The sequence below is a fragment of the Balaenoptera physalus genome (assembly GCF_965194825.1).
Source record: "Balaenoptera physalus genome assembly, chromosome: 3".
Taxonomy (NCBI): domain Eukaryota; kingdom Metazoa; phylum Chordata; class Mammalia; order Artiodactyla; family Balaenopteridae; genus Balaenoptera; species Balaenoptera physalus.
In genome coordinates, this window is record NC_138890.1 from 143,646,490 (window position 1) to 143,670,275 (window position 23,786).

A 23,786-nucleotide genomic window follows, 5' to 3' on the forward strand; every position below is an offset into this window, starting at 1 on the left:
CTAGCTTCAAATCCTGGTTTGTGTAGGCTTAGTACCATGTGCCTTTGGAGTAGTCCTGTATTTGCTCTCTACTTTTGTTTCTTCCATCAGTAAAATGAAAGCAAGTAATGCCAATCTTATAGGACTTTTTGTGAGCACTAAGTGAATTAACTTTTTACGAAAATAATTGTATGTTAAGTAATTGTATGGAAACTGCTTTGTAAAACATAAATTACTTTAGAAATATAAGTGTGACTGTGTGGTCAGTTAAGTGGTACTCATGGTCTTCATGAGAAAAGGGCATTTTCACTTGGTCTTAGAGGAGAGAGAGCCTTTGACTAGGTGAGGAGGGGGAGGAACAGGAACCTAAATGTGCACATGTTTGTACACTGAGGAACCCACACGAACAAAGGAGTGATATGTAGGTAGAGACAGGGCAAAGACACAGCTAAGTGAAGCAGAGGTGTGGTGGGGAGAAAAAAGACTGGACAGATAGGCTAAGACTGGGAGACATAGACTTGCTACTGTTAAATCCTGTGGAATTTACTACTATGCTATTAGTTAGAAAATTATGAGTATAAAGATTATTATGAAGCAACAATTTAATTTTCCAGAGAAAGAAGGTAGAACATAACATACTTCCAAAGTTTTTCATGTTGTGTCTATAATAACATTTGGAAATATTATTTAGAGACAAGTTTATAATCACCTGTAATATGCCTAAGAAGTACAAATGCGTTTTTTTAGGTGACACAGTTAATGCTTTTAGAGGTAATACCATTAATACTTAGTGGATAATAGCACCAGGGAACTAAATTTCTTTAATGTTGTATATACATTTTGTTAAAAACATTATAGGTAAAAAAAAAAAAACACACATTATAGGTGATAGCTATGAATAATAAAAAATGGGTATTGAATTATAGTAAGCATTGTTGAGTGTCATATACTTTTTTTTCTCCATTATCTATTACGTATGAAACCTTTTCTAATGTTTTTCTGAGGTGTACCCTACATGGTCATGTAGATTTTGTACTTTAGCAAGTTGCTGGATTTAATTGCTAATCCTTTATTTAGGATTTTTACATTTATCTTATGGACTAAAAATTCTTCAGTGATCACTAGGATTAATTCTCATTTCTCAAATAATGTATCTTTCTTAGGACAAAAGTGTACTTTATTTTTATTGCTAGATTCTCCAGATATGCTGAAATGCATTAGGACTCTTAAGACTACATTTCTAATCGTGGAATTTAAAATTTTGGATTAGGCAGTGGCTGCTATTTTCCAGTCAGGGCCCCTCCCATATTGTCCCAGTTCGTCCTGTGTTAGCTGATACAGCTGCATATACTTTGGTGAGCAAAATACCTATTGCACTGTCTACATAGAGCTTTTAGTTTAATAAGCACAGAGATAAATATGAAGTTTCAAATAGTTTTACAAAGGTAAATAACCGGGTACCATGAGCCAGAGTGATTTAGATCAGGGGTCACAGAAGGCTTCTCCAAGGAAGCAAGAAGACAAATGATTGAGTTCATCCAGGCGAAGGGAGTTCTACTTATTGTTTTGCCTTTATTGTGATTTTATCATATTTATCATTAAAATAAGGGAACTACTGATTTATTTGTAAATGTTTTCATTTAATCCAAATTATACTAGAATTAATTTCTGGTGAATTTTATTTTGTGACATGTATGTGTATGCTAAACGAATGAGTAATATAGGTGGTAAAATATTTCAAATGATTCTTGTATCTAAAGTAAAAATTGGGATATTAAAATGATGACTTTTTAGAAATTTTTCAGAAAATTCTCATTGCCTAGTGTAGCAAGGAGTAGAACAGGGTAATTGCTTTCAATACAGTAACAACTAAGAAACGTACTGTACTAGTTAGACGTTGGCATTGTTGTTTCAGTTTGCTTTGGAAAATGACCTTTATTCCGTGTGTGTGCACTTCCATGTAATTTCAGAGGACCTTCCTACTGTTTCCAGAGTGAATTGATCTGCCGTAAATTGTTTGTTCTTGTCTATAATAAATTAGAAACTTTTAAAGACATGTTTGTTCTTTTGTGTAGGTAAATTGTTTAAATTATTAGTGAGAGTAGACTTTATGACTTAACCTAATCCTGTGTCCACATAATTTCATTAATTGATAGTGACTAAAATTCAGAGCAGTTTAGTATTTATTTTTTTTTAAAGGAATTCCTTTATTTTTATTATTTATTTATTTATTTATTTATTTATTTATTTTTGGCTGTGTTGGGTCTTCGTTTCTGTGCAAGGGCTTTCTCTAGTTGCGGCAAGCGGGGGCCACTCTTCATCGCAGTGCGCGGGCCTCTCACTATCACGGCCTCTCTTGTTGCGGAGCACAAGCTCCAGATGCGCAGGCTCAGTAGTTGTGGCTCACAGGCCCAGTTGCTCCGCGGCATGTGGGATCTTCCCAGACCAGGGCTCGAACCCGTGTCCCCTGCATTAGCAGGCAGATTCTCAACCACTGCGCCACCAGGGAAGCCCTATTTTTAAAGTATATTTATATCGTGTCTCTTGCTCTTGCCTCGTAAAACATACTGGGACTCCAGTCTGAGCATCATCTCGATACTTCTTCCTGTTTTAGATCCCCTTTCCTTCAATATGACTGTCTTGAGAGAATATGCAATTAGGCAGTATATTTTTTTCTTTCATTGTTTTTGCTTCTTTTTTTCTTCCTTTCTGAGCCTATCTGAAGTTGCGAGAAGTTAAGTTCCTTATGATGAATGCTCATGTATGGAACTGCACATTATTTGCTCCTTGCTTTCTTCAGAATGTTATTCTAAATTCTAGACAGAAAAACTCAAAGTAATTTATGGAGGGTTTTTTTGTGGATGTGTGGTTTAATTCAGGGAATTGACCTTTGTCTAAAACTTGGAACCTGATCTACCTACATTGGGAATCGCACGATTTTCAGTCAAATCTCAACATCATTATAATTTCTCTATGAAAGCTCCCACAAAATCAAGGAAGCAAACTAAACTTTAATTTCAAATATTATATACTGAACTTCCAATAACAAAATCTAAACTAAGCCAGAAAAGTTATTTCTGTCGTTAAACATTTTGGGGAAACAATGATTATAAATATTAGAAAACAATATAAAATAAGGTGAAAACTTTAATACTCTTTTAAAAAACTTTTTAAGAGATCTATTTATTATTTATTAACTAATTTATTTATTTTTGGCCGCGTCGGGTCTTAGTGGCAGCACGCGGGATCTTCGCTGAGGCCTGCGGCATCTTTCGTTGCGGTGCGGGGGCTCCTCGTTGCGGTGCTCCGGCTTCTCTCTAGTTGTGGCGTGCGGGCTCCAGGGTGCCTGGGCTCTGTAATTGTGGCACGCAGGTTCCAGGGCGCGTGGGCTCTGTAGTTTGCGGCACACGGGCTCTAATTGAGGGGCGCGAGCTCAGTAGTTGTGGCACGCAGGCTTAGTTGCTCCGCAGCACGTGGAATCCTAGTTCCCTGACCAGGGGTCGAACCTGCGTCCCCTGCATTGTAAGGCGGATTCTTTACCACTGGACCACTAGGGAAGTTCCCTTTAACGTTCTTGATGATATAGTTTTTCGTAAGGAAATAAAATGATGAATCATATATTAGCTGCTGATTTACTGAAATGTAGCTGTATAGGAATAGCTTTTAAATTTGTTTTGGTATTTCCACATGAGCACATAAAATTGTATGATAGAAGTCTATCATGATATTAGTGGAAAGTGGTGATCAATGTGTTTAGTTACAATTTATTTACATTGACAAAAATGCTCTAACATTTCTTCTTAAATACAGTTAGTCCTCATTCATGGATTTTGGATTTGTGAGTTCACTTACTCAGTACAATGTATTTGCAACACCAAAATCAATACTCATGGTGCTTTCCCATCTGAGTTCCCAGCTGAGTCAAACAAGGCAATGCTCCCTCTGCCTTTGTGTTTTATCTCTCATAGTGAAAACAAGCGTGCTCTCTGTGGTCTATTTAGTGTTATGTTTTGCACTTTTTTTTTTTGCCTTTTCTTGGTGATTTTGCTGTTTAAAAAGGCCCCCAAGTGTAGCGCAGAAGTGCTGTCTAGTGTTGTTAAGCCCAAGAAGGCTGTGATGTGCCATGTGGAGAAAATACGCATGTTAGGTAAGCTTCATCCAGGCCTGAGCTACAGTGCTGCTGGCCACGAGTTCAGTGTTAGTGAATCAGCAATGTATATTAAAGATGTCTTTAAAAAGAAACGGACATAAACAGGGTTATATGTTAATCAGTTGATAAAAATGTGACCAGAGGCTTGCTGGAACTTAACCTTAGAACCAATGATTCAGTATTCATTAATTCAGTCTTTATGGTGACTTTATAGAACAAAACCACTGGGAATGGGAATCAGTTATATCTAGAATAAAGCTTTTGAGTTTAGCAGTGTTTTCATGTATGCATCTTTTCTTTTGTCAAGAATTTAATCAGGACAAGTAATTAAAATTTACTTTAAAGCTGCATAAAATCTAGCAGTGTGATTCAGCAAAGATAAAATTATGTTCAACATCATTTGTCATTTGTTGTTTCATATTCTTCTCCCTTCACTCAAATTAACTTAGTATATTAATGTCTTGTATCTATTTTTACTCATTTATTTAGTGCTTTTGTTAGGCATTGATGCCACAAAGAAAATATTAGATAAGCATCTTTTGGGGGGCAACACAAAGAGGGAAGCTGTTTTGATATGGAGTAAAGAGTACTGTTTTAGAGAGTTCCTTGGATGATATAAAAGGGGGGTGTTTAACTAAATGGGGGAATGGAAGAATTAAAGCCTGTTTTACAAGATTTTTGGGAGGAGATAGCATCAGAACAGTCATAAAAGATAAATGGAAATTAGCTGAAGAAGGGGCAGAACAATGTTCCAGTCGTAGGAATCTGCATGTGCAAAGCCAAGAAGAGGCCAGAGAAAATCTCTCCCTTTGGAGTATCAACAATAGTTCAGTAGAACTGGAAGGAGCATAATGTACAACGTCAGTGAAAGGAGTGTCTAGAGGAGAATGGGGATTTGGAGCCGAGACATGTCTATTGGATGTCTAGTTAAATGTAAGAGGCCTGAACTTGAGTGTCTTGAAGGTAACCAGGAGCTATTGAAATGTTTTTATCAGTAGGTGAACTCATTAAAACTATGTTTTGGAAATTTTTTTCTGAGATAGAGTAGAAAATGGATTGGAGTCAGGCAAGACTGGTCTCAGGAAGACTGGTTTATTGAATTTTTGACCATCCTGGAAGGCTGAGGACCTACACTAGTAGCAGTGACAGTGGATTAAAGGAACTGAATTAGAGAATTGAAGACTAATGTGACCTAGAGCAGGGAAAAGTATAGTCAAGAATGGCTTCAGGATTTTCTTAATGACTCGGTGGTGCTGTTCTTTAAGTCAGGGATATACGGGTAGAGTAAATTTGGAGTAGGAGATGATGGTGAGTTCAGTTTGAACACGTTGTGTTTGAGATATGTCAATCACCTCTTTTTTTTTTAAATAAATAAATATATTTATTTATTTATTTTTGGCTGTGTTGGGTCTTCGTCACTGCGCGTGGACTTTCTCTAGTTGTGGCGAGCGGGGGCTACTCTTCACTGTGGCTCAGGCTTCTCACTGCGGTGGCTTCTCTTGTTGCAGAGCACCGGCTCTAGGTGCACAGGCTTCAGTAGTTGTGGCACGTGGGCTCAGTAGTTGTGGCTTGCGGGCTTTAGAGCACGGGCTTAGTTGCTCCGTGGCATGTGGGATCTTCCCGGACCAGGGCTCGAATCCAGGTCCCCTGCATTGGCAGGTGGATTCTTAACCACTGTTTCACCAGGGAAGTCCCTATAAATCACCTCTTGATCTTATATTCTTATATGCGTAATCTTCTCATTTCTCTCTTTGATATTCACAGGAAAACTTCCCAAGTGAGTCATTCACTGTCCCTACCTTTTTACTTCCACTTCACTATTCAGTCTGGCTTCCATTCCCACCATTCCAACAATACTGTTTTGGTTAGTGTCCCCAATGACCTGCATGATATTAGAGCTTTCTGAAGTATTCAGTACAACTCGTCACTCTCTCCATGACAGACTTCTCTCTTGGTTTCTATAAAATCACACACACTCCTGAATTTTCTCCTTCCTTTCTTTCTCTGCTTCTCAGTCATCTTTGCTGGTCCTTCCTTCTTTGCTTGACCTCCAGATTGTGAAAACTCCAGCCCTGGTATTTTTTCTCTTTCTTATCTACTCTCTTCTGTATGTGATCTTTCCCAGATCCATGGTTTATTTAATTTATTCTTAAAATTTTTAATGAAAAGAAAAAGGCAATGAAACATACTCATGATTCTTAAAAAGCAAATGCAGTAATAACAGAGGATGCACAGTGAAGAGTCTTGCCCTTACTCCTGTCCCCTAGCCTCTTATTTCACTTTCCCAGAGGCAGCCACAGTCACCAGTTTCTTGATATCCTGCCAAGATCATCTTTATATTTATAAGCTTGTGGGTCTATAGATCTTTTAAAACATCATTAATGGTAGCATTCTAAATATAATCTATATACCATTCTCTCCCTTGTCTTTTTAACTTAATACATCTTAGAGATCTTTTTTTGGGGGGGGCTGTGTTGGGTCTTCGTTGCTGCACACGGGCTTTCTCTAGTTGTGGCGAGCAGGGCTACTCTTCGTTGCCGTGCGCAAGCTTCTCATTGTGGTGGCTTCTCTTGTTGCAGAGCACGGGCTCTAGGCACGCAGGCTTCAGTAGTTGCAGCACACGGGTTCAGTAGTTGTGACACATGGGCCCTAGAGTGCATGGGCTTCAGTGGTTGCAGTGCGTGGGCTCAGTTGTTGGTGCACGCGGGCTCTAGGGCGTGTGGGCTTCAGCAGTTGTGGTGCACGGGCTGTAGAGTGCAGGCTCAGTAGTTGTGGCGCACGGGCTTAGTTGCTCCGCGGCATGTGGGATCTTCCTGGACCAGGGCTCGAACCCGTGTCCCCTGCATTGGCAGGTGGATTCTCAACCACTGTGCCATAGGGAAAGTCCTTTTTTTTTTTTAATGGCTGTGTCGTAGGTCTCTTACTATCCAGACTCTTACTATCTGAAATCAGGAACCGGAAAGATTTGGATATGAAGGTATACTTGTATTTCATTATATGATGTTCTAAAATGTATTTAACCTTACCTCTTTTGAAAAAGAACATTTTCATCTTTAATTTTTACAAATGATATAGTGGGTATCCTTTCAAAGATATAAGTGTGCACACATACAGGTCAGTCCAAGAAAGGTTTATAGAAATGGAATTGCTAGATCAAACTGGATGTGCATTTAAAAAAACATAGTTTACTTTTTTTCCCTTTTTGTTTTTGAGTATATTGTTATCAAGCAGCAAACTTGGCTTTTAATGATTGTGTGCATGTGTGTATGTAGAAAGATAGGGGACATGCTTATAACTTTCCATTAAAAACTGTTTTCTAACTTTTTATTGTAAAAATTTTGAAACATACAAAAAAGTTGAAAATTACAGTGAACATCTGTTTACCCACCACCTAGATTCAGCAGTTGTTATCTTGCCATATTTGCTTTCTCTGTATATGTTTTATGAACCATTTGATAATAAGTTGCAGACATCATGAAAGCTTATCCCTGAAAACTTCTATATGAATTTTCTATCAATAAGGACATTTCCAAAATAACCATAATATAACTAGCATGTAAGACAACAGTAATTTCCTAATATATGTTAGTATCTCATATGTATTTAGTTTTGCAGTTGTCCATAAAATGTTTTTTATAGCTGATTTTTTGGCTGAAGATCCAATCAAGACTCATACATCGTTACCGGTTGTTAGGTGTTTTTAGTCTCTTTCAATTTAGAGCCGGGACTAAGACTACATACAGTTAGTGGATCAAACTTTGTATGCCATCTGTTTTTCTAAATAAAGTTTTGTTGATACACAGCACCACTCATTTGTGTTGTCTGTGGTTGCTTTCACATTAGAGCAGCAGAGTCAGGAAGTTGGAACAGAGACTGTCTTGTCTCCAAAGCCTAAAGTATTTACAGTTTGGCCCTTTACAGAAAAAAGTCTGTGGACCCTTATTTAGAACATTAGAACAATTCTCTGACCTTTAAAAGTTTTTCCCATGGCATTGACTTTTTGAATTAACTAGGCAAATTGCTTAGTAGACTGTCTCACACTCTGGATTTGCCTGATTTTTTCCCTCTGGATCATTTAATTTTTTTCCCTCCATCTCTTGTATTTTCTGTAAACTGGAAGTTAAGTCAAGCAGCTTCAATTGAAGTTCAGGTTTTTTTTGCTAGAATATTCATGGTGTTGTTTACTTTCTGTTGCATCACATCATGACATATATAATATCTGAGTGTCCCTTTAGTGATGCTAAGGTCAGTTACAGCATTCAGGGGAATATCAGCCTTGTCTTCCGTCGTACAGTTCTGCATCCATCTTTTCCCTAATGGTTTTAGCATCCACTGATGGTCTTCGTTTAGATCCATCTAGATCCATTATTTCATAAGTGATGATTTTAAAAATTCTAATATTTCTCCTGCATTTATTCGCTGTTTTTTTCCCCCGTTAAGAACTTGCCTTCATCAGCATTTGTTTAGAGGTTTATTTTTATGTTTAAGTTGTTGAAGGAAAAAAGTTTTTTGTCCCTTACAAAGGTTTTGAAAATAGTGTTCCTGTACATGTCCTCTTATTGTTTACAGTAGTTTAAAAGTAGTTGTTCATTTGAAGCAGAGCTTTTAAGTGTATGTTTGTGTGTGCGTGCATGCACCTGCGTGTATTTTGGATACTAGATTGAGGAGAGAAGATATGAGAGGCTGCTGCTGTATTTGTTTTTCACTATAAGGATTTCCTCTTTTTTCTATAAGACCAAAATTTTAAAATTATAGTTCTAATTGTTAAACACCTAGGCTAGTTTCAGAGGATTAAACAACCTGAATATGATTTGTATTTTAGATATAACCTTATTATACTTAGAAAGTACTAGTGTCATTTGAATTTTTGATTAGTTTAGAGATTGCTAATTCTGATAACTAAACCAACCTGGAACTGTCCCTTGTATGTCTTAAATTTTCCTGCTTTTGTAACATCACCATTATCAGTTCTTGAATAGAGATATTTCTTGGTAAACAATTATTCCTTATTTTCTGATTTTTAAATTTGGTCATGTACTCTCAAAGACATACTGAAAATATAATATTAATGTAACTTTAACAACCATAGATACCAAGAGGCGATTCAGAAGTGGGATGAAGCACTGCAGTTAACCCCAAATGATGCTACCCTGTATGAGATGAAATCACAGGTAATAATTATGAAGAATTTCCCTTTCATTATGAAATTGCACTCACTATGTCTGGTGATGAGCCAAAAGAGCATTTCCTCCCATTTTCTTTCTTTTTTTTATAAATTTATTTATTTTTGGCTGCATTGGGTCTTCATTGCTTCGCACGGGCTTTCTCTAGTTGCAGCAAGTGGGGGCTACTCTTCGTTGCAGTGCGCGGGCTTCTCATTGCGGTGGCTTTTCTTGTAGCGGAGCACGGGCTCTAGGCGCGCGGGCTTCAGTAGTTGTGGCTCACAGGCTCTAGAGCACAGGCTCAGTAGTTGTGGCACACGGGCTTAGTTGCTCCGCGGCATGTGGGATCTTCCCGGACCAGGACTCGAACCCGTGTCCCTTGCCTTGGCAGGTGGATTCTTAACTACTGCGCCACCAGGGAAGCCCCATTTTCTTTTTTTGAAAATATAGTTTATTTGGGAAAAACATATGTCACCATATTATTTATGGCTCTTCCTCATGCATCAGATTAGAAGTTTGTTTAAAACACTTCACAATGAAGCTAACTTTCATTTCAACCTAACTGCTTAAGATATGAGCAGATGGATGTCTTTTAAAAAGTCACTGGTGATCCCTTAAATGAATGAAATGTGTTAGCTTTCCTTGGAAGTTAATTGTAGTGGGCTTAGCAGTAACTCAGTCTCTTCAGAATGAGGATGGATTGGATTCTAGATGATGATATTTCTCTAAAAATGGCCTAGTCCATAGCAGAAGGTCAGAATAGACTCAATTTATTAATATAAAAATAACATTTCTACTTAAAAATACAGTTTTAATATTTTGTGGGAAAGTTCATAAAGAAAACCTCTGAGCACTTGTATTAGATTATCCAAAAGATGTTTAAAATCTCAAAGAGAGAATGAAACATACTTCTGGCAGGGAATGGTTGCAGTTCAGCCTTGATCCACACACCTAGCATATCTTTCAGATGATGATCCCAAACATAGGGCACATCCTTTTTCAGCTTTGATTGTAGTTTATCCAGGAAAAACCCAAATAAATTATTTCCACTGAATGGAGTGCCATGAGGACCTTCATTTGGATAAGTCTTTAATTTTTAATCTTAAATATGTATATATTAAAGATAGGATTTGTGGCAAGCTATATGAAATGAGTTGTTTTATTTGGAACCTGATAATGATGGTGTCACAAATCTTGTGAAATGCAGATGGTCAAAATATTATAGATCAAAGCCAGCCCTTTCCCATAAATTGAGGTAGAGGGTTCTGGAACTCCCTGATTTTTCTGATGTGTATGATTTGAAGAACCCAGTTGTGGGGAGGCTGGTGGAGTGTTTAAATGATTTTTAGAGCAGAAAGATGTTCACTAGGAACAGGATGGGTAGTTGAACAAATTTAAATTTACCTAGTTTGACAGCAGGACCTGGAGTTCCCTAAAAAAACACATTGTAAGTAGAATAAATAGAAGGGGAATTGGGGTTCAGATAGCTGTGAGCCACCATGGCCAGAATATGCCCACCTGGTGTTGACCAGATGGGCAGTAGGGTTGAGCAGTTGAAAAGGGAATGCTTTGTATTTTTCATAGTTATTTCAGGAGTAGGAAGAATATAATTTCTCACCCTGAATAGCAGAGAAGGCGGTCAAACCCACTAAAATGTTATATTTTCCAGACTAAAAATATATTTTTAAAAAATGAAAAGAGTTGTTTACATACAATTATCCATTTTTTTCTTTTTGGCTAGTGTTTAGTTTGCTAATTTATGAATATTACTGATGGGTTTTGTTTCTTCTTTTTTGGCTATAGGTCCTAATGTCTCTTCATGAAACATTCCCAGCAGTTCATGCTGCGGAAATGGCTGTCCAGAGAAATCCACATTCATGGGAATCTTGGCAAACTTTGGGACGTGCTCAGCTTGGATTAGGAGAGATAGTCTTGGTAAGTACGTCAGATTATTACAGTGATGACATTTTATTTCGACATGCTTTGCATCAGCTGAACCAAAAAGTAAATAGTAAATAGCAAATAACCTTTTAAAGGTATTAACCCATAAACACAGATCAGTTATTACCGAACATCTTTTTCCGTTACAGATATCAATTATATCAGGATCAGAATATTTTTCAGGTATTTGGCATCATGGGAATTAAAAAAATATTAACGTGAAATGTAGGCATTTGGTAAACCTTATTTAAATATAAAACAACTTTTAGGTTAGTTCCTTGCATCATTAAATTTACCACATTATAAAGTGGTATTAGTATCACCATGGAGACAAAAACCACTAAAAGATTATGTTGAGGAAGGAAGAAAGTGAAATACGGGAGAGTAATGGTGATAAATATTCAGACTGAAAAATTGCTAGGCTTAGTGAGGGGAGAAATAGGGAAGGGTAGAAGCTTATGAAAATGAAATACTCATTGTGTAAAGTTTACTCTAAACTGGTACTTGATGCATTTCTCACCTTGTCTGGACTATACCTTGTAGGTAGCAAAGGCTTGGTAGGTCAGAGTTGGCTGTGAGCATTGTCCTGTTTTTGTTTTTCTTTTGACTGAACTAGATATACCTGACAGCTAATTTCCTAAAAGACTTCTGTAAATCTAATATAGTGGTGCCAGATTTGCTCTTTGTCATCAAAAATTAAGATTTTTCATGCTTTTATTAGCTTTTTACAGTTAAAAAACAAAACAAGCAAAAAATCCCAAAGAAGTTTCTTTAAAGGCTAAAATTATTGGTAAATCCTGAATTTAACATTACTAATAATGGCTTTAGTCAGTTGTAGATAACTTAGATTTTCTGGTACTCTTGTAAATATATCATTATTTCTAATTACCAAAAAAGGTATTTATCAGATTCTCAAAAATCATAAGGAATTTTGATGAGAAAAGGATTGCTTAAAGTAAAGTAACTTAAAAATGATAATCTGAAATAAAATTCACAGTGATGGAAACAAGTTAAATCAAAGGTTGTTTTCTTTCCTTGCCATTTAACATAGTCATCTTTCCTCTTTTTTATCTGAAGACTTAAATCATATCAGAGTTGGAAAAAGAAATTCAAGGAATTTAGTTTTCTAACAGGTTAACAGCAAAACAAAAGTCTATTCTATGATACTTTTTACCCATTTCTCCTTTATTAAAAACTTACAAATCATTATCTGTTTTGCTTATAAGTACCTATGGTAATGGGAAAAATCTCTAGGACATAATGTTTAGCAAAGATTGTCCTATAAAGAAAGAAAATAAACTGCAGGTGAGACAACAGAGATACTTTGAATAAACCAATAAAAGTAAAATTATTCAATATTTTAAGTTTTCAAAATAGGAGTACCAGTTGTTCAACTGCTATTTTTTCCCCTTGATACACTTCTTTCTATTTATATTGTGAAATTCATGGAATTAAAAGTGTTTTTTCCCCCATTTAATACAGTTTTAGGGCTCTACTTGAAAAAAATCTAAATTTGTAATTTTTATGTAAACTTAAGCCGTTCTTTTGAAATACTAGAATGGTTAAAAAAATAACTTTACTCATTGTCATAATGAAGAGAATACTGTAAAAAATATATTGAAAACAAGCTAAAATTTCTAACATCTCACAATTCTTTCTACATATACATATGGACAAAAACATAAGAAAATACATAGGTAAATAGAACAGGCAGTAAATTAAAAGTCAATAGTTGTATATACATCTATGAGTATTTAGATTTTTATGCGGAGCTGGGTGTGTATGTTGGAAAATGTTCATAGGCTTAGTTTGTTTTTCATTTTCTAATTCTTCGAGGTATAAAGTTAGGTTTTTTTCCTTGAGATCTTTTTTTTTTTTTAACATAGGCATTTATCATTATAAACTTCCACTTAGTTTTGCTTTTGCTGTATCCTATAGTATCAGGATGTTACATTTTAATTTTTGTCTCAAGATATGTTTTAATTTCTCTTTTGATTTCTTCTTTGACTCACTGGTTGTTCAAGAGTGTGCTGTTTTATTTCCATGTATTTGTAAGTTTTTCCAGTTTCCTTCTGCTGTTGATTTCTAGTTTTATTCCATTGTAGTCAGAAAAGATACTTGGTATGTCTTCTTAAATTTAAGACTTGTTTTGTGACCTAAGATGTGATCTATCCTGGAAGTGTTCTGTGTGTTCTTGAGAATAATGTGTATTCTGCTGCTGTTGTATGAATCATTCTATATACGTCTGTTAGGTCCCTTTGGTCTATAGTGTTGTTCAAATCTTCTGTTTCCTTATTGATCTTCTGTCTGAATGTTCTATTCATTATTGAAAGTGGGGTGTTGAAGTCTCCTACTAATACTTTATTGCTGTCTATTTCTCCCTTCAGTTCTGTCAGTGTTTACTTTATATACTTAAATGTTCTGCTGTTGGGTGCATATATATTTATAATCATTATATTTTTCTGGTGAATTGACACTTTTATCATTATATAATGTCCTTCTTTGTCTCCTGTGACACTATAGACATGTTATCATTATCATGATCTAAACTCTTGGCTTCAAAGATATGCATTCCTGATACCTTTCTGATCATGGGTTAGCCCAGGAAATCACCAGATTTATATATTTGCTGATCTGCAGAAACTGAACAATGCATTTGCCTTGTTTTGAGCCATAATATCAGTACCTCTGTTTTAATAGACTTTTAGTCCTCATCAACAATTTGTCAGCCACTTTCTTTTACACTCTGACTCTTTTTTTTTTTTTTTTTACCGTAACCATCATCTAGTGGGTAGAGAACAGCTCTAACTTCCATCTTTACATTCTAATACACTGAGGAAAAAAAAGAGAGAGAGAGAGAGAGAGATGGATATTGTAGATTATATTAAATACACTCCTTTATTAAAACTAAGCAAACAAAAAAGTCTGACCTTTTCTCCTCCCTAGGCAATTCGAAGTTTTCAAGTAGCCCTTCACATCTATCCAATGAACCCTGAAATATGGAAAGAAGACCTTTCTTGGGCAAGAACGCTCCAGGAGCAGCAGAAGGTAGCACAGAGGATTAAAAAAAGTGAAGCACCAGCAGAGGTAACACATTTCTCACCAAAGTCAATTCCTGAGTATGACTTTGAAAGTGAGGAGATTGTAGCTGTTTGTGCAGCTATTGCTGAAAAACAGAAGACAGTTGCAGCAGATAAAACAATGGTTATTGTGTCGGCTTCTGGGACTGTAGAGACTGTGACTGAGAAGGAAGATGGTGCTGCTCCACCAGATGGCTCTGTTTTTATCAAAGCCCGATGAAGCTTAGCAGGAATCATTTGAATCTATCTTTGCCACCTAAATTTTAGCCGTGGGGGCATTTAGAGAAACAGGGCAAAACTCCTGTTTGTAAAATAAGTTTTTCAGATGAGGCATATAAAAACTAAATGGAAGAATTATTGTGTAGTGTTTGGACTCTGCTTTGATAAGCTATGATTTCAGCTTCTTAAGATTAAAATTCTGGGTACAGTGGTTTTTTGATTAATAAGCTTAATTTAATCCAAATACATAAGTGAATGCATTTTAAAGATACAACTTGAAAAATAAATTCTCAAAGAGTGAATAACTTGATGGCCAGTGTTATTAAAATATTGACTTGTTGGCTTTTATGATAAAGGAAGTAGGCTTCTTTCCCTGCTAGAAATACACTGCTGTTACTATTCACTCTTCTTTTTCTCTTCTTTCATTAGAGTAAGTCTGTCACAAAGCTTGAATCTTTTTGACATTCATTTTGATTCAAAGTTGTCATTTGGTTATATGTGGGATCCTTGAAAGTTTGACTGAAAATGCATGCATATGTGTACATTCTGAATACTTTCTGAAGTTTCTCTTAATTCTGATTTGTGCTTTTGTTTTGACTTTTTTTATAACAATGGTAGTTGCTAGTTTCAGTATTTGTTAGATGTGTGAAATACTGATAAATGTCAGAATCATGGTTTTATTTTTTAAATTATTAAAGTAGATAGAGTAGTCCTTAGCACCAAGTGAGTCATTTTTAAGATGTGCATTTTTTAAAATGAATGGCTCTTATAGATACATCATAACAAATTGCACTGCTTTTGTCCCAGTCAAAAGCAGTTATTTTCTTTTCCTTACTTTTACAAGATTAAAAACCTTGAAAATAACTTATCTCTTGATATAACTTTCCAGCTGATGGTTTGGAATTCCTTTTCTAGTTAACTTTTCTGGAACTACTCAGTGAAATGAGAAACAATCACAGTTTTAAATAGCTAAATTATACCTTTCTAAAAATTGGAAAAAAAAAAGTAGAGATTTATTAAAGTGCCAATGAGTGAATACCTTAGGCACAACATACATAGAAACTGAAATGTGATTTATGGTTCAGTCCCATGAGTAGAAAGGATATATTGCAGAATATATTTCATTGAAAGGCCACAGTCACATCCACAAGTCAATACTGTCATTGCTAATGTTAATTGTTATTTTTATGCCACATATATGTTAGTACAGTAGAACTGCTGTGTACTGTTAACTTCTGAAACTCAGGAAGCTATTATTGGTTTAAAATTAATTTTATCCTTGTTAGAGAGGAAGTAAGTTATTTTAAAGAATCTTACCTTACCCTCTGAGGGCATGTACATGTAATAGTGTACATTTTTCTGAGATGATTTAAAAACATTTCTTTTAGTGGAATGCTTACCTCTTTTTTTCGGAGTTGGAGAAGCCAGCACTTGCCTTGAAAAGTATTATATTTTTTCCCCAAAGTTGTATCAGAAAGTTAGCTCTGGTTAAAGAAGTTAGTTTTAGAAAGATCCAAAAAACAAATATTAATTATATTTTATTTTGTTTAATAAGGCATACTCTCAAAAGGCAGATAGTTGGGTATCGAGAGAAGTGAGCACTTACTATTTCGTACGTTGTTTCGAGTAATGGATGTTTATTGTATAATTTGTGAATAAATGGGTTTTTTCTGCATTTAAAGGTTTGCCTATTATTTTGTGTTGTTAGCTTTTGAAAAATTAGATTGATTTATTTAATTCATTTCTTATATGAAAATAAAATATGTAAGGCACCTTGTATGGTGTCTTGTGTATGAAGTACTCAGTAAATGCTAGCTATTTCTATGAAGAACTTGAATTGGTTTTATTTAACCTCACTTTCTTCTGATTTTAAGAAAGGAGGAGAACTACTTTGTAATCTTTTCCTTTTATGAAAGTGAGAAGTCACTACTTCTGATACTGTAGGACAGATGGCTATCAGTCGAGGACTCTTCTTGGTGTAAGGTCTATACCTCAACCCAAAAGAAGCAAGACCCAGGATGGAGTGCATGTAGCCACTAAATTCTGTTTATGAACCTAGCATTTCCTCTTTATTGACATCAGTAGGCCAGGTTTGTTTCTTCCTTACACAGAGATAAGACATAAGATGGTTTAGATGCAGGATGGAGGAGAGAAAGAAATAGTGAATTATGCAGAAGGAAGGCAGCTCATTTCTTCAGGCCCCAAAAGATGCTTAGCTAACACTCTTCTGTGTGTGAAGAGAAGAATGCATACATTATTTTATAAGGATGTGAATACTGATAGATCTTTACCAAGCTTGGTAACTATAATAGCGAATGCTTTTGAATCTGAGAGAAAAACAATTGATGTTTATGATAAAGATATAATTAAAGATATTTAATATACTTTCTGAAACAGCACTAAACACTAATATTATATTGAACATAATTTGTAGTATTCTTGTTTGAAAATTGTATTGGCATAGACACTCATTAGTCGGAACAGTACACATCCAGACCATGCCTGATGATTTGAGAATCATATATTATTCTCTAGACAACAGGTTCTTTTTGTTGTTGTTGTTGTTTTTTGGCCGCACCAGTGGCACGCGGGATCTTAGTTCCCCGACGAGGGATCGAACCTGCACCCCCTGCAGTGGGAGCACAGAGTCTTAACCACTGGACCGCCAGGGAAGTCCCGACAACAGGTTCTTAGATTATAGAGTATTTATCTTAAATGTGCTAACACTACATAAACGTTGAAAAGTCATGCAAGGTATAGATCACAGAACCTGGATCTACTTTTTTTTTTTTAATTTTATTTTATTTATTTTTTTATACAGCAGGTTCTTATTAGTCATCAATTTTATACACATCAGTGTTTACATGTCAATCCCAATCTCCCAATTCATCACACCACCACCCCCACCCCCCACCATTTTCCCCCCTTGGTGTCCATACTTTTGTTCTCTACATCTGTGTCTCAATTTCTGCCCTGCAAACCAGTTCATCTGTACCATTTTTCTAGGTTCCACATATATGCGTTAATATACGATTTTTGTTTTTCTCTTTCTGACTTACTTCACTCTGTATGACAGTCTCTAGATCCATCCACGTCTCTACAAATGACCCAATTTCGTTCCTTTTTATGACTGAATAATATTCCATTGTATATATGTACCACATCTTCTTTATCCATTCGTCTGTCAATGGGCATTTAGGTTGCTTCCATGACCTGCCTATTGTAAATAGTGCTGCGGTGAACATTGGGGTGCATGTGTCTTTTTGAATTATGGTTTTCTCTGGGTATATGCCCAGTAGTGGGATTGCTGGATCATATGGTAATTCAATTTTTAGCTTTTTGAGGAACCTCTATACTGTTCTCCATAGTGGCTGTATCAATTTACATTCCCACCAACAGTGCAAGAGGGTTCCCTTTTCTCCACGCCCTCTCCAGCATTTGTTGTTTGTACATTTTCTGATGATGCCCATTCTAACTGGTGTGAGGTGATACCTCATTGTAGTTTTGATTTGCATTTCTCTAATAATTAGTTGGATCTACTTTAATTGGAGCCTATGTACAAAATTTTATGGTACTCAAGTACGAAATCAGCTTTTAAATTGATGTTGTATGTCAAAACTATAATGAAGACTTTAAATTAAAAAAAGCTTTGTCTCAGAAAACTAGAGTTTCCAGGATTATAACTGACCAGTTTGAAAATTATACTTTATGTAATGATGTCAGAAGCTTGTTTCCCTTCCTTTCCCCAGCAGTAGGAAATTGTCAATCATTTCTTTAATTTCAGGTTTCTTGAGTCAGAAGCCCTTCTAAATTGACTCTGGACTTTGATTTCATGACATACATGTATCTAAATGAGCTGTGAGTTGACACAAAAACCATAGTTCTATAATTATCTTCAAATCAATAGGTATATTAAGTGTGTTTTTCCTCAGAGGTTATTATGAAACTGATGGTGTATTTTGTAATTGATGACATTTTAGGATTGAGAAAGTAAGGTTTTTCTTTTTTTAACCAATAATAAAATACACAAATTTGTAAATGATTTACTCATTACCAAAGTAAAGTGAAATGTGTCACTTCTGCCACATGCAATTAAATATGTCCACTTGAATGGAAGAGAAGGGATGGCCCTTATAGCCAGTGTACCATGAATTGTACCTTAATATGTGTTGTGTGTGAACCTCACTTGCTGTGTGTGCAGGGTGGAAGAAAGGGTGAGAAATGCTGGTCTACACTTTGTTGGGAAGGCAGAGGGTGGGGATGGTGCTGCTTTGGACATTCATTAACCAAGGAATTCCAGTCTCTCCCTTTCCTCCCCCTCCACCTCACCAGTAAAGGGAGTTTAAGATAAAGAACTGGACCTACAAGCCTCATTCTGCCTTTTTTTTTTTGGACGTGTCATGCCTGCAGAGAGCCTATGTTGTGGTCTCTTGCCAGAAATGTTGTAGGTTTTGCAGTGAAGACTCTCTGTCCCTGCGAGGGGAGACCTGTAGTTGTGTAGGACTGCCCATGCCTTGGTGAGCAGGTCTGTCTAATTCTGGGTTTGATATTAGGTGGCCATTGTTGTCACAAACCTAAATCACATCCTCTGACCTAGACTTTTTCAGCATTAAATCTGACATATTAAATCTCTACATGACTTTTTGTCTCTCAAGCGGCTCAAAAAGTCAGGAGGAGAAAAGGGTGTTATTTTATGACTCCCTCAAACCCTAACAAAGATTAATGCAGATTATATTTCAGTGTAAGCATGAGACAAAAACCAGATTTTTTCTAATGTTAGATTTTTTTTTAATCATGGAAGTTCTATTGAAAATGTTAATTACATTAACTTTTTTTTAATCATGGAAGTTCTATTGTAATGTTAATTACAAGGCAACATGTAAACATTTGTTCAGGGTATTTAAAAGGTCTGCTGACTTAGCATTGTGCTAGACCACAATATCAACTCTAGATTTAATTTGAAGGGAAGAATATGAAACAATATCTCTGCCTGCCCTGTCAACTTTAAGAGTGTAATTTACGTGTAATAAAATGCATTCATTGTAAGAGCTTTGACATCATTACCATCAAGGTGTAGAGTATTTCCATCACCCAGAAAGTTCTCTAATGCTCATTTATAGCCAGTTCTCCTCCACCCCAGCAACCAGCACTAGTCAGCTACTAATTTGCTTTCTGTGACTATAAATTGATTTGACTTTTCTAGAATTTCAAATAGATCATACAATATATACTCTTTCTGACCTTTTTCGCTTAGCATAATACTTTTGAAATCTATCCATGTTGAGATCCATCCACGCTATTGTGTATATCAGTAATGTGTTCCTTTTTATTGCTCTTACTCTGTTGTATGGATATCACGATTTGCAATTATTCATATCTGTTGATGGACATCTAAGTTGTTGATGAGCATCTAAGTTTTGATCTGTTATGAATAGAGCTGCTATATACATATGCCACAAGTCTGTGTGTGGATATATGTTTAAGTACCTGGGGGTGGAGTTACTGAGTTTTATGATAAGTATATGTGGAGCTTTAGAGGAAACTGAATCTTCCGAAGTATCCGTACCATTATGCGTTCTGACCAGCAATGGATTAAAAAAGTTTCAGTTGTGCCGTATCCTTGTCAGTGCTTGTTGGTATTGCTGTTCGTTTTCACTTTAGTGACTTCCGTGGATATGTAATGGTATCTCATTGTGGTTTTAATATGCATTTCCCTGATGATGCTGAGCATCTTTTATATGCTTATTTGACATTTGTATATCTTCGTTTGGGAAGTACCTTTTTAAACATTTTGCCCATTTTTTAGTTTGGGTTATCTTATTATTGAGTTGTAAAAACTTCTTCTATATTCTGGATAAAAATCCTGAGATATATGTATTGTGAATATTTTGTCCCCATCTGTGGCTTGCTTTTTTGTTTTCTTAATGATACCTTTTGAAGAGCAGAAGTTTCTAATTTTGATGAAGTCCAGTATATTTCTTTTATGGTTGTATTTTTTTGTGTGCTGAGAAATCTGTGCTCACTCCAAGATCAGAAAGATTTTATGTTTTCTAGTAGAAGTTTTACAGTTTTAGCTTTTATATCAAGGTCTGATTCATTTCACGGTAATTTTTATGTAATGTATGAGGTGAAGGGCTAGGTTCGTTTTTTGATTTTCAGTTATTCAAGTACTATGTATTTAAAAAAAAATGCTCTTTCCCATTGAAATACCTTCACCATATATCTGAGGGTCTGTCTGAGTTCTGTATTCTGTTACACTGATCCATATGTCTATTCTTATACCTATATCACACTGTCCTACAGTCTTAAAAATCAGTGTGATTTTTCTAACTTTGTTCTTTTTTTCTCAAAGAAAGAATCGTTTAACTATTCTAGTTTCTTTTATATACATTTTAGAATCATTTGTCTCTATCTACCTGCAGGTCTGCTGGAATTTTGATTGGAATTGTATTGAATCTGTAAATCAGTTTGGGAAGAATTCCCATCTTAACAATGGCACATCTTTGAATCCATGATCACAGCATAATTGTCATTGTTTTAGATCTTTAATTTCTTAGTAATGTTTTTTAGTTTTCTGTGAATAAGTCTTGCCTATATTTTTGTTAAGTTTATCCCTAAGTACTTCATATTTTTTTGATGCTTTTAAGAGGTGTTTTTAAATTTTCATTTTCCAGTTTGATACTATTACATAGAAATATAATCGATTTTTGAATAATGACCTGGTAGCCTACAACCTTGATAATTCATTTCTTAGTTGCATTGACTTTTTTGTAGATTGTTTAGGCTGTTCTACATATATTATCATGTTGTGAATGAAGACAGTTTTCCATCTTCTTTTCCAAACTGAATGCCTTTTATTTCTATCTCTTGCCTTATTACACCAGCTAGAACCTCCAGCACAATGTTAAACAGAAGCTGTGAGAATGGACATTCTTGCCTTGTTTATAATCTTTTGGTCTTTCACCATTAAGTATGATGGTAGCTGTAGTTTTTATATATGTCCTTTATTAAATTGAGGAAGTTCCTTCTCTAGTCTGCTAAACACCTTTTATAACAAGTGGGGATTGAATTTTGATACATTTATTTCCTGCATCCATCAGAAGATCATATGATTTTTCTCTTTTATTCTGTTAATATGATGAATTACATGTATTTTTCAAATGTCAAATCAACTGCATTTCGGGGATAAAATAAACCCTATTTAGTTATGATGGATTATCCTTTTTAGATCCTTTTGATTCAATGTGGTAATACTTTATTAAGGATTTTTATGTCTATGTTCATGAAAAATATTGGTCTGTAGCTTTCTTGTAATACTCTTTTAGCTCTTGAATCAGAGTAATGCTGACCTCGTTAAAAATAGAGGTTGAAAAGCATTTCCACCTACTCTTTTCTCAAAGATTTCTACAGATCTGGTATTTTGTTCAATAGTGTTTAATAGAACTAACAAGCATTGTCACCTAGACCTAGCATTTCCTTTTTGGGAAAGTTTAAAATTACAAATTAGGTGTCAAAAATAGCTACAACGTAGACCTTGTCAATTGTGTCACATTGAGTGATAGTATGATTTGATTAAATTAGGATCCCAAAAAAGTCCATTTGTTGCATTGTTGATATGTCTCTTAGTCTTTTATAATCTATATGTTCCCTTTCATTTTTTCCTTGCAGTTTATTTTTTTTAAAACTGAGTTGTTTGTCCTTTAGAATTTTCTGCTTTTTGTATTTTGTCTCTTGCAGCCCACCTAATATCATTAATGTTACTCTGTACCTACATTTCCTATAAAATGTTTAGAATTCTTCAGTTTTCTGGTAAGAATACATCATGGGTGGTTTTGGATATTTAGATCAGAAGTTAAATATTTCTGGCTATTTCTTTCTCTTTGTACTGTCAGCAGCTGTTGACTATCATTGCCTAGATTCATTGTTTCATTAGAGGCTACAAATGGTGATAATTGTTAGAATTCTGGTGCTAGAAAACATCTTTGAAGAAAAACTTCCCCTCATCAACTATTTTGTTACCTTGGAAACAATTTATGTAGTACAGGCAGTTTATGTAGTGGAGGCTTTGTTCTTCCCCTTTATTTAGCACTTTTCAAAATAATACGTTGGTTCTCTAGCACCCTCCAAAGGTGATGAGTTAGGTGTTCTGTTTCGTTTTTGTATCATTATGAAGTCATGCATTGAGACATATATGTTTCAATCCTTGCAGTTATTATTCGTGTTGATGTTGTGTACATCCTCAATTTCAGTAGATCACGCCGAGTTCATTTTTTCAAAATGGTTCTAATTTTATACCCCACCAACAATGTATTAGAGTTTCTAAAGCATACTTGGTATTTTCATACTATAAAATTTTTACAAATATGATTGGTGTATAAGGGTGTGAATATATATATATATACACACACATACACACATGTGATTTCACTGCATAGATACGTATGTGTGTGTATATATAATTACGATTTCACTGCTTATTCATTTTTTTTTTTTTTTTTTAGAAATTTACGACATGAACTATTTGGAATATGATTTGGCTCTCTTACATTTCCTCAATATATTTACTTACTACTTCTGCATCTATTTCCAATACAGTTGATTATAATTTTGGCCTCAATCTGTATTCATTGTTTAATATGACTATGTAATTATGACACATAGTTAGTCTCACCTAGTCTATTATTTTTATTTTACCTTTCTTATACTTCTCTTTGTTTTTCATGGAGTCAATAATTGCCTTTTTTTTTGTTCTTTAGTTTTCCTTGTATATATTACAAATATCCCCTCTAATAGAAATATAATACTCCCCTCAATATTCCAAATATAAAATAATCCATTGATTTTCTTTTTCTTTCTTTTTTTTTTTTAACCTAGAGACATCCAGAACCCCCTCTCCTGCCTTAGGCTAGTTTCACTGTGTTCTACTGCAGAGCTGTTGCCTTGAGTTCTCTTTCATCACTGTTCTTGGAATTCTCTTTGTTTCTTCCTTGTATTGAACTCAAGAAAGAGACATATTTACCCAGTTGTTCAGATTTTAGTGTATGGACTTGCTGTGGTAGAGAGTTGTTAGGACACAGCTGTGTCTGGTGTGCTCCTCTGTCCTCTTCTGTGGTGTGGAATGGGGTGGATGACCTGGGAGGGTAAATATAAGGTTGTGAATGAATGGTAGAGATGCTGATATTGACACAAAGACAAGAAGCCCAACTATCTTTCTCTCTTCTTTTCTTCCAAAGCACTTCCAACCTAGGGCTACAG

General features: G+C 35.3%; 1 protein-coding gene across 3 annotated transcripts in view; it reads left to right on the forward strand.

Annotated features, from left to right (window-relative positions):
• Nucleotides 1-16,212, forward strand: part of TTC33 (tetratricopeptide repeat domain 33) — a 28,377-nt gene extending 12,165 nt beyond the window's left edge. For all 3 annotated transcript variants that reach the window (XM_082453868.1, XM_082453867.1, XM_082453869.1), the window contains exons 3-5: nucleotides 9,219-9,300; nucleotides 11,095-11,226; nucleotides 14,179-16,212. In XM_082453868.1, coding sequence (XP_082309994.1) covers nucleotides 9,219-9,300; nucleotides 11,095-11,226; nucleotides 14,179-14,532 — 568 coding nt within the window. In that variant the 3' untranslated portion in view covers nucleotides 14,533-16,212. The remainder of the gene's footprint in view (nucleotides 1-9,218; nucleotides 9,301-11,094; nucleotides 11,227-14,178) is intronic.
• Nucleotides 16,213-23,786: the final 7,574 nt, after the last annotated feature.